The sequence below is a fragment of the Lutjanus erythropterus genome, chromosome 7 (genome assembly GCF_056507025.1).
Source record: "Lutjanus erythropterus isolate fLutEry1 chromosome 7, fLutEry1.hap2, whole genome shotgun sequence".
NCBI classification, from domain to species: domain Eukaryota; kingdom Metazoa; phylum Chordata; class Actinopteri; order Lutjaniformes; family Lutjanidae; genus Lutjanus; species Lutjanus erythropterus.
In genome coordinates, this window is record NC_139323.1 from 10,436,405 (window position 1) to 10,447,675 (window position 11,271).

Consider the following 11,271-nt stretch of genomic DNA (forward strand, 5'->3'; position numbering starts at 1 on the left):
TCACATCTGTGTCTTCTTTAAAAAGGGTTACAAGATGGACGATCTTATAACCTCCTATGTCAACATGTACCTCAGAGAACAGAGGGCAGTGCAAACGAGGAACCAGCGCTTCAACATTTGAGCCTCAGCGGCGCGAGTGTGATGCAACTGGTGCCTGTGGCCGCAGATTTAAACCAACACGCTCAACATGGAGTTCATACACACACAAAGGAGCAGGGCAGAGATAACTGCCTGCTTTTTAAAGCGCAATCAACTTTATTTGTGCTCTGTTAGAAGCACACTGATTCACTGCAAGAAAGAAAGTTGTTGTAGATTCTCACATTTTATTTAAAGCTGGTGTTTCTTTGGCATGTTCACAAGTAACATAATCCTCCGTACTAATACTGTGCACATCATTCTTCAAGCCCTTCATTTATGGAGAGGAAATATACCTGATTCATGATCCACAAAGAAAAACATGTAGACGTGTGATTTGTGAATAAATTATGGTTTCTCAGAATGCTTCTTCCCATCCATAAATTCCACCAAAATTAATAAATGCAAAATAAATGTTCTAGTAGATACAGCCCAACTTGAATAAATGCCAGTATTCTTTATATTTAGAACTTCACTGGCTAATCGAATATATGCTTTAATCTTTTGAAATTCTTCCTCTGTATACTGATGTCTTAAACATTTTGTTTTATTCATTTGTTCATTTAGTTTTAATTCTAAGACTCTTTTTTACACCTCTGATCCAAAAATGTGTCTTGCATTCTGGTGACAAACCTGCCATTTAGTAACAGGCTTTTTTCATTTTTGCATTTGGTGAACCAAATCACACAAATTCTTTTAGACATTTATATTCACAGGAATCATAATTTTACATATTTATTAAAGTTTGTTGGTATTTGTTTGTGGATAGAAACTAATTTATTCACAAACCATCATACACATTTGTAAACCTTGTTTTCATTTGTAGATCATGACTTTGTCACTACTGACTGTAATCAGCCTGTCTTGAAAACATCAAAGATACCCTGTGGAGTTTCCTTAAAAACAAACAAACCAAAATTTGAAAAGCTGTTTTAATGAAAATGCAAGAAAAGGTAAAATCATCCATGTCTGCTGGCCTGCAGCCTAATTCCCAAGCGCAGTTAGCGTATTGCTAAGCTTCTTTGCACATGATCACCACCAATTAGCAATGACTGCAATAGAGTGACAATGGAGAATTGTATCACTAAAACGATAGCGTGCATATAAATGCATCCTTGCGCCTATATGATGCAAACAAATCAAGGGTTCACTAGTCACAACATTACAGCTGTGTGAAACAGGTCAGTATCACATTATAACATGAAAACTTTCCTGTTATAACAAGAAACTTTTATTGTAAGGTGACATTATAATATAAGTTATCATGTTATAACATGAAATGTTTCATGATAAATGATATATAGTTATAACAGTATATTGGATGCTGTAATAATGTGAAAAACATCTTGTTTTCATGTTATAACTTGATACTGATATGTTTTTCTTATTCTGCTGTGGCAGCAATATGCTGCTGGAACAACATCGCTTCATAGTGCTAATAGTGGTCACAAAAACTTCACAGGGTAGCTTTAAACATTTTTTTTTTACGTGCTTAAAACAGTTACTCTCATGAAAGAAAAACTTTATTATTGTGAACATGGTTTTTCTGCTAAAATTGCCAAATAAAACATTTTCCCAGTGGAAGCCTGTCGGTGAGTGAAACTGTTCAAAACATTGAGAGCATCATATTTTCCATCAAGAAGCCATTCAACAGCCGGGAGCTGCTCCTTCACAGCAGTAAGAAGAATGATATATTTATGATAGTGAGCACTTACACAAAGGCAATGTTTTTGCTTCAGGGTTACGAGACGCACAACAGACATAGCTGAGAAGCCGAACAAAGGCGGGGGCCGTCCCAATTAGCAGTTGGCAGTAGATTAACAGCGTAGTGATGTAAAAGATTCTCCACAGACGTGCACAGATAGTGGCTTCATTCAAGTCTACAGAATACCATTTGCATATCGATGAAACAGAGAAGAGAAAGAGCCGATGTGTGTGACACACAGCTGTGATCTCCTTGTATGAAAGAAATATTATCCGCCCTCAGCCAGTGGGACTTCTTCTCCACATCTGTCCGATGGCTATGTGACTGATTATTTTGGGCATTCCAATTCAGGATGCCCCCAGGAGGCAAGAGACCAACAAGGGCCTCTGTTTCCTTCAAGCATCCCCCCTCCCTCCCTCCCAGCTCTTGTTTTTCACTTGCTCTCCTATAGGGAATGGGGCCCCTATGTAGATCTTAACAGACCATTTACAAAAGATCATCTCAGAGACTTTAGTCATAAACTTCTCAATTAACAGCACAGTCCATCTTCTATCTATCAGTGGGAGGCTGGGGGTTCATGCTAAAGGCACTCGGTGCACCACTAGGCCTGGTTTCCATGGAGTCATACCCATCGACTCCTCGCGACTGAGGCATGCCATTCTTCTCCCCGCTGCTAAAATGTGCTGCTTATTCTGACTCAGGCTATTGTGGAGCACACAAGTGGCTCTCTGAGGAGAAGGGGATGGAGAAAGAAAGGGTGGGGTCAAGGTTCAAACGAAAGACTCCCATCGGGACTCCCTTTCTGTTATCAAATTTGTTGAGACACAAAAAGAGCAACAGTCTCATTCCCAAGGACATCTTGAGGGAGAGAAAAGGGGGTTAGAGGACAGCATTCTTTGTGTCGGAGCTTCAGTTCTTCCAAAGCTCAGCGGTCGAACTCTCAGTCTTCACTCAGTAGTCCACTCTGTGTCAGCAGCTGAATTGTTCCTCGAGCAGCCAACCTTTTCTTCAAGAAGTCCACTCTCTGAAAAGCTTTACAGCTCAGGTAAGTCTCCTCATTTTTACCTCAGATTTTCATTAACCACTAGAAATTTATTCAACTATTGTGATGTTATAACTTTAGAAAAAAGCTGACTCCACAAGAGGGATTCCTTGTATTGTTTTAATTGTATATATACTTAATTTAAAGCTACTACAAGGAGTTTTTAACTGATTATAAAACTGTGTCAGTTCAAATCTGATGCCTCTATATGACCTACACAAGCAAATTAGACCAATCAGGAAAAGATCAGTTATTTCAATATAGTTATTCTTAATGCCTGCCACCGGGTCAGATCCTCTAAAATCAGATGAAACAAGCCTGTGTTTACATTTTCCCTGCCAAAAGTTAAAGTGAGTCATATGTTAGTCACTTAAAAAGAGGCAGAAGGAGATTTTTATTTAAGTTATTTTATTTTTGTCATTACATTTTTCAGTTATGGCAGTGGAAACACTACCACTTTTCTCCACAGGGGCCTCCAAAATCAACAACATGGAAAACTTGTTTGTAGTAGCTTTAACGGCTACAGTTAAACAATATGTCCCTGATACTAAAACACCCGAGTTCACTGTACATTTGTAGCAGTGGAAGTGTTTATCCTGTAATTGTGTCATTTTTGTTATGTAAATCCAAATCTGCTTTTTAAGATCGGAAGGTTGAATATCAAGAGTTTAATCCAATAATCAAATTTCACATTTACTTTATCCCACTTGGGTTTCACTGTGACGAGTTTCAACAATGACAGACTGTACACGTTGCAGCTGTCACAGTTTTGTCACAACAAATTGTCAGTGACTAATCTCTGAAAAGGACTGATGCCAGCGTGCTCCGTCTCCTCTCCGCCAACACGCTTCACATGTGCACAGATCTGCTTACCCAGATCATTGTGATGAAGGCATATTTCAGGGTTCGCCTCTCTTTAGGATTATCCCTCTGGGAGCCGCATTTATGGAAGCTTTTCCATTCAGCCGTGCTTCACCCGGTTTGTTATCCCTGCTGGGACTGCAACTCTTTTCTTTAGGCAAGACTTGGTGCTTCTGAATGTGTCTGAGTCTGAGCCTTGGCTGAGAAATGCCCTTCGCTGTGGGTCTCACAGCTCCAGTTAGTGCAGGAGCGCAGCGTAGAGCCACGTTGCTACATCTGGCTGCTTTCTAATGGGCCAGGACTCTGGACAGTGAGCTGGTGAAACAGAGATTTAGTGATTAAGAGACAATCCCTCTCCTTTTTTGTTAGAGCCCTGGCATAGTGCAGCATTATTTAATCACATTTCAACGTTTGGTGAGCTGTTTGCATTGTGTATTTGAGAACCTCCCCTCAGCCATAGGAACATCTGCAGGATGACAAGTTCATCCCTGATACACATGCTATGATGTTGTTCTTGGATCCTCCACAAATTTCAAAGTGAAGGATCAAGAGAGGAATTTTTTTAATTATTGCTGCCCACGCCCCAGTCATGTTTGTATAGATGTTAGGTTAAAGAACAAGAAGAGGAGGAGACAAAAGCAAAATAGAGGGAGTGGAAGGTTGGAGCTTGCCAGATCTGCTGGAGGGACAAAGGAGTGGGTGATCATTTTTGAGGTGTGTCTGAATAGTTCTCTAAGATAAGAAAAAAACGAATGTGCAATCCTGTGAGAAGTGTTAGAAATTACACTGGTCAATTTCATACTCAGTTTAAACTGTCCCTGAGGAGATTTCAAATGTACAGTGATCAGAAATTTGCAGATAAAGATATTTTATTTTATATTGCCTTTTTACTCAATAGCCACTTCATTAGGCACAACTGCACAATTTACAATTCCATATAACAGCTATGCCACAGTTTCACCTTTAGGACATTTATTCTGTTCAGCTGTTTTGTGTAAATTCAAATATATGTTTATTACTGAGGTCAGAGAAGTTCAATGGTGCTTTTGTACTGGACTAAATTATATTCAGAGGCTGTGTTTTTTTCTTCCTGAAACACCTCTGAATGTTACGCAATCCAGAACAACATCACTACTGACTATGAGCTCACTTCTGTGACAGTGTCAAAAAGAAGAGGGACATTATAGGCATCATAAAAGTAGATTTTATAGCAGAACAGTTGTATTGAATTGTATTAGACTGCATATCTAATAAAGTGGTAACTGAGTGTATGTAACAATAATTATTGCTTAAATGGTTTGACATTTTGGGAAATACAAAACAGGGCTAAATGAGAAGATAGAAAAATAACATAACTCGTCATTTTATACTGCAGTTTTTGTAAAAAAAAAAAAAAAAAAAAGAATGAATCACTTCATCAATTATTTAATTTTTATATATTATTATATTATTAATGTAATTAATGTAAGTTGCATGCAAAGTAGGTCTACCCAATCAGCAGAAAAAAAAATCAATCTGCAGCAACATTTGATAAGTAGCCCAGTTCTGCAGGAATACGTCAAACCTGACAACCCTGGCGTGGGTTGCAGAGTGTTGGAGATATTGATGTCTGCCTTCTCTCCAGTATCATGGAGCTAAATGTCACGCAGCTTGTGATGCTCAAAGTTTAAAAAAATACATTTGAAAAATGTCTCTTTCCTAAATCATGACCCGGTAACTCAAGATAATCCACACGTCCACCTTGTTGTGAGCAGTTTCATTAACCATATTTTTAGGTGAACTGTCCCTTTTAACATTGGACAAACATTTGCAGACTTAAATTCTGCCAAACTAGCATTAAAATGTATGTTTGAAATTATATAACAGACATTTTTCTTGACAGTCATATTGATATGAATTGCAGGGTAAACACAGGTGTCATCAGTGACACTAATGAATGAAAAAGATCTATTACTTACATTTCACGTTAAATATTAAAGAATAACATTACAAATACAGTAGCTGACAGTGTTATCTTGAACAGACGTTCCCATGTTTACCTTGAATAGCTAAAGTTTCAGGCGAGGGCTCTTCTTAAGAGCCCCTGAGAGTCATTCAGCCTAGATGAAAGAATTCTTGCTGACCTATCAGAGTACAGGCCAGATAAAAGGAAGAAGAGGAGACTTCCTGAGTGTGCAGAGGAAGTCTAATACTTGTCGTGGTCAGAATGAGGTAATTATCCGCTCTGGGGGCATGAGCACATTAGCCAGGGACACTGACAGCTATTGTTACCTGATTGAAGGACTGGCACTGTGTCAAACACTCTCCCTGCCTATTGTCAGTGTGTGTGTGTGTGTGTGTGTGTGTGTGTGTGTGTGTGTGTGTGTGTGTGTGTGTGTGTGTGTGTGTGTGTAGTGTGGTGTGTCCAGGCTTTGGGCTGGATTGGTTTCCTGTCACTGAGGTAGTTTGCTGTCTGAATACTAACAATGAACTATTTTATGAATCAAAAGCGCTTAATTAGAAAAGTGAGGACCCAAATACAGAGATATGGGATCAGACTGTGTTATTATTAAAGGGGCAGTTCATCCAATATCAAATATTTACATTTTCCTCTTACCTGCAGTGCTATTTATCAATCTAGATTGTTTTAGTGTGATTTTCTGAGTTCTGCCTTCTCTTGAATATAATGGAGCTAGATGGCACTCAGCTTGTGGTGCTCAAAGCGCCAAAAATAAAAAACAAAATCCTTTAGAAAACACAGACAGCAGTGTCTCTTTCCCAAAATCATGACCCAATTATTTTAAGTAAGAAACTATTTTCTTCTTCTTCCTTTTTCTAGCGAACTACACACATCAACCTTATCATAGAGTAGAAGGAAGTGTGCATCTACTCATGGACAAGAGGCTACAGCTCAGCTGAGGAGGATGCCATCAATCTTAAAATCCCCACAGGCACAATCCTCTCATCCATGAGTAGATGCACTCTGCCTTCTGTGTATTGGAATGGTTGGCAGATGGCTGAAAGAGAATAGTTCCTACATGAAACTGCTCACAGTAAGGTCTGTGGATTATATTGAGTAGCTGGGTCATGATTTCTAGAAAGAGACATTCCTGTTGAGTTTTTCAAATGTATTTTTGCGTGACATCTAGTCTTATTATAGTCAAGAGAGGGCAGACATCTAGATCTATCTAGATGGCACTACAGATCAGAGGAAAAATATTTGGGGGAACTGGGTCCTTTTTAGACAAAAAATAATCCAAAAGAGGAAAATTGGTCCTAGTTAAATCTGAAATTTGCTTTTTGGATAAATGTATATCAATTTCTCTGTCTCCTTAGCCACCAAAATGGAGTCTGTTACAACGGAGCTGACCATGATATCCAATCAGTCATCAGAGAGCTGTGCAGCAGTGGACACAACAGCTGAGAACACCCTGTTTGGATGCTTCTACATCCTGGTGTTTTTCCTGGCCCTGAACGGCAACAGCCTGGCTCTCTGGATCTTCTCTCACCAGCGCGGCTCTTCCTCTCCAGCTAACATCTTCCTGATTCACCTGGCTGTGGCAGACTTATCCTATGTGATCATCCTCCCACTGAGGGCCACCTACCACCTGACTGGCGGCCACTGGCCCTTTGGCGAGGTCCCCTGCAGACTGGCGGGCTTTTTGTTTTACGTCAACATGTACGCCAGCCTGTACTTCCTGGCCTGTGTGGCGGGGGATCGCTACCTGGCCGTGGTTCACCCTGTGAGGTCCTTGAAGGTTCGTCGCGCTCGCTACGCTCACATCATCAGCTTCTCTCTTTGGGCCCTGGTTACTGTCTCCATGGCACCGCTGCTAGTCACCCACCAAACTACAGAGGTGGATGGTGTGACCATGTGTTTGCAGCTGTACAGAGAGAAGGCCTCACGCAATGCACTGGTCTCATTGGCTGTGGCCTTCACCCCGCCTTTTCTCGCCACCCTGTCCTGTTACCTGCTCATCATTCACAGCCTGCATCGGGGCTCCAGATTAGAGCCGTCCCTCAAGCTGAAGGCCCTGCGCACCATCGGTCTAGTCATGCTCATCTATGTAGTGTGTTTCCTGCCTTATCACGTGAGCAGGGCCACGTTCATCCTGGGCTACAATCATCCCTCCATCTCCTGCCAGACACGGAGAGGCCTGAACTTGGCCAACCGCCTCACCTCCTCCCTCACCTGCCTGAACGGCGCTATGGACCCGTTGATCTACCTGTTCGGGGCCGAGAAGTTCCGCGGTACTCTCATGCGACTGTTTTGCAAAGATCAGGCCGGGGTGTCAGGGGCCACCAGTGGAGAGCTGAAGGGAACACACGAGAGCTCTGTGAGCGCCAAGTCTGAGTTTTGAAGACGAGAAATTTGAACTAGATTTGTAGCACTGTGTGATATAGATGCGTTTCACAGTACAAAATGATCTGACCATCCATTGACTGTTGCATTTTCCTGACTGAGGGCTCAAGCTCATTCCACAATGTGGCTGATGTGTTGCTGTAGCCCCCTTATCTTGAATTCAAGGCCCAGGTTTAGTGGCCACCCTACAATCCTTCCACTGAACCCTCACAGACTAACTCACATCACCTGTGTGAGCGCAGGAGGGTGTGATGACTCCAAACACCATACGAGGACGAGGACAGCACTTTGTGAACTTGTGCTACTTGGACAGGGACATTCTGTGTCCATTCAAGTATGTGACTCACATTCAATGTGTAATATAATGACTTAGAACAAATGTTGTTTGCTCTCTGTTTAAAAGAAAAATGGTGCTTTTTGGCTACTATCATAAGGAAATGAAGTAGCACCCATTAATGATGCGTGTGTTTAAACTCCTTCCATGTTTAATACCAACATCACAAAAACTCCAAGGCACTCTCTTTTAATTTCTTTTTTAAGTTTGGCTTCCTTGATGACGGCTTGATGACAATGAAGGTTTGACACTGAGGAAGACGAAAAGGGTTTGACTCCCTGATGATGCCATAGTCAGCGTCAAGATTTTGTCAGGGATGCCAATGAAGTCTTAATTTCCTGACGAAGGCTTGACGCTGATGAAGACTTGACACCCTGATGAAGCCTTTGTTAGCATGAAGCCTTCGTCAGGGATGCCATTATTTGATTCTCAGGTAAAGGCTTGATGCTCATGAAGGTTTGATTCCCTGATGAGGCCTTCATTGCCATAAAGACTTTTTCAGGTCAATGAAGCCTTGACTCCCTGACGAAGGCTTGATGCCAACAAAGCCTTTTAATTTATCTTAATTGTTTTAGAAGAGAGTGTCTTGGACATTTTGTGATATTTCTGTAAACATGTCTCCTTATCCAAAGAGCACTTCAAACAAAGTCTAGGAAGCGTTTCTACTTATACATTTTTCTTTCCATATTTTGCTTGTTTCCTATTTAATGCTTCCAAAATTCCACTGTCATCACCACAGTACAACTTGCATTGTGGGTTATTCTCTGAGCAACTGAAGAGTGGCCAGCTTATGAAATGTGTGTGTCAAGAGCTCAGAAAGTCAATGTGAGAATCCTCAAATGGCTTTGAGTTGTAAGGGTATTCGAACGGGACCTAAAATGTTTCTTTCTACTGGTTCTACTTGCTGCCTGCTGCCATCAGGAGTCTTCATCTGCAGAAAAAGACACAGAACAGTTGTCCTGGACACGCGGCAGAAAATTAGATAAAGTGGTGATTGAATATTTCAGTATATTTGAGTTCTAGCTTCCTGTCGATGTGGTAAAATGATTTGTGTGTCAAACACCAAAAAGTCTAATAAAATATGCACATAGTCGACTTTTGATGTATATTTACTGTTACTGTTTTGTATTTTATGCCAAAAGTGAAAAATAATCAGTAGTTAGGATGTTTTGTTCTTTGCCAGCAGCGTTGCTCTGTTTGCTGACTTGGTATTGAGTATCATGCTTCCATCAGAAAACCAATAGAGTGCTGTAGGGAGGACCTGCTTTTGTTGACCAGCCAGGAAGTTAGCATCACCCTAGTTCCTTTGACAAAGAGCTAATGGGATTGTTCTACTGGATTTTGGATTATTTACTATTTACTGAAAATGAGCTCTGTGGCTAACAAAAGCTTATGATACTGACACATTTTGTTTAGGAAAATAATCTTCACAAATGAACACCTGATACATGAACACATGATATTTGAAGCATTAATGCAATCACCAGAGGTAAAAAAAAACTAATGGTAGGCTTTAAATGGCCGCATGACATCAGCGTCACCACCACTTTGTGACTGGTGGTTAGTGCGATGACGTTTTATGACCTCTCTAGTCTTATTTAGTCACTTGTTGGCAACCAACATTTTTAAGACAAAAAATTTGAGTGAGATATTACTGACATATTTTATTATGTGGAAGAAGACTTGAACATTTCCTAAGCTTGTGTTCACCACAGACCTTATTTCAGGCATCTAACAAAAAAAAAAAAATTAATAAAAAAACATGAAAAAACTCAATTGACTTAAAGAGAAGGGAGCCAGAGGAGCAAAAATGCTAACTCATTTCTGGGTTTTGCGACTTATTCCTCACTGTAGCACTCAAAACCTGCAAAACTAATGGCATTCCCCTTATCTGTGCATTGTTTTTAGTGCTTATTAGCAAATGTTAGCATGCTAACACCCTAAGCTATGAATACTGTAAATATACCTGTTAAACATCAGCATGTTAGCATTTTTGTTGTGGACATGCTGATATTAGCATTTAGCTCAAAGCACCACTGTGCCAAAACAGCCTTGCAGAGCTGCTAGCATGCCTGTAGAAGGTGTATTTTTAAATGCACTTAAAATATATTTTGATTTTATTATTTTTTTTAATTGCTGGAAGACCCAGTGCTATGTTTACTTTGCTTGTGCTTGACAAATCTTCATTGTACATACATTCATAATAATCCAGCTCCTTAACTTTCCTCTGCTATGCATTTATTGTTTTTGTCTACATTTCTCTGACATTGCACTATTGCATGACAAATTATGAAACCTGTTTTACTGTGAGTTGGTTTATCTAACATCATCTGCAAAAGAAATGATGTTTGAGACAGAAAGTCATGATTCACACACAATAGGAAGATGTTCCTTGTGACTTGTAAATAACAAACTTGTAACTGTTATAAAGTCACTCTACAGAGGAAATGCTATGTCTGAAAAAAAATCTCATAAAAATTGTATGGAGGTTCCACCTGCTTGGTTATATGTTAACTACTGACTCATTTCAATCTTTATTTCCTTTTGTATCAATAACACCTGCGTTTTAAAATGCTGTTATATAAAAAGTGTCTTAACTCAATGTTTCACTTTTTTTCACTTGAAAGCAAAAGTATGATTTCACGTCCTCTGTGCATGACATGATGTTTCTTGTCTACACTGTCACTGCGTGTCTGAGACTTTGACGTGCTCTCTGTGAAAGTGGGAGACCTATTTCAAGTGCAGGACAGAAACCTCAGAGGCGGCAGTGACTTGTCACTGTGCAGTTCTCTTTTTGTATCATGTGACCCGTGTGGTTTGTGAGCAGCTTATTTTCCTCCTCTTATTTCTGC

The 11,271-nt window shown here is 40.2% G+C and overlaps 2 protein-coding genes across 2 annotated transcripts in view; both read left to right on the top strand.

Moving 5' to 3' along the window:
• myo7ba (myosin VIIBa) overlaps positions 1 to 366 on the top strand; it is a 29,963-nt gene extending 29,597 nt beyond the window's left edge. The window contains exon 48 of the mRNA XM_084722635.1: positions 26 to 366. Coding sequence (XP_084578761.1) covers positions 26 to 121 — 96 coding nt within the window. The 3' untranslated portion in view covers positions 122 to 366. The remainder of the gene's footprint in view (positions 1 to 25) is intronic.
• Positions 367 to 2,758: 2,392 nt separating this feature from the next.
• Positions 2,759 to 8,554, top strand: gpr17 (G protein-coupled receptor 17). The gene is made up of 2 exons (XM_084722636.1): positions 2,759 to 2,885; positions 7,059 to 8,554. Exon 2 carries the CDS (start codon positions 7,067 to 7,069, stop codon positions 8,081 to 8,083), a length of 1,017 nt encoding a protein of 338 aa, XP_084578762.1. The 5' UTR covers positions 2,759 to 2,885; positions 7,059 to 7,066; the 3' UTR covers positions 8,084 to 8,554.
• The last annotated feature ends 2,717 nt before the right edge of the window (positions 8,555 to 11,271 follow it).

Excerpts from the sequence above, each read along its gene's own strand:
- gpr17 (XM_084722636.1), top strand. The coding sequence starts at position 7,067 with ATGGAGTCTGTTACAACGGAGCTGACCATGATATCCAATCAGTCATCA.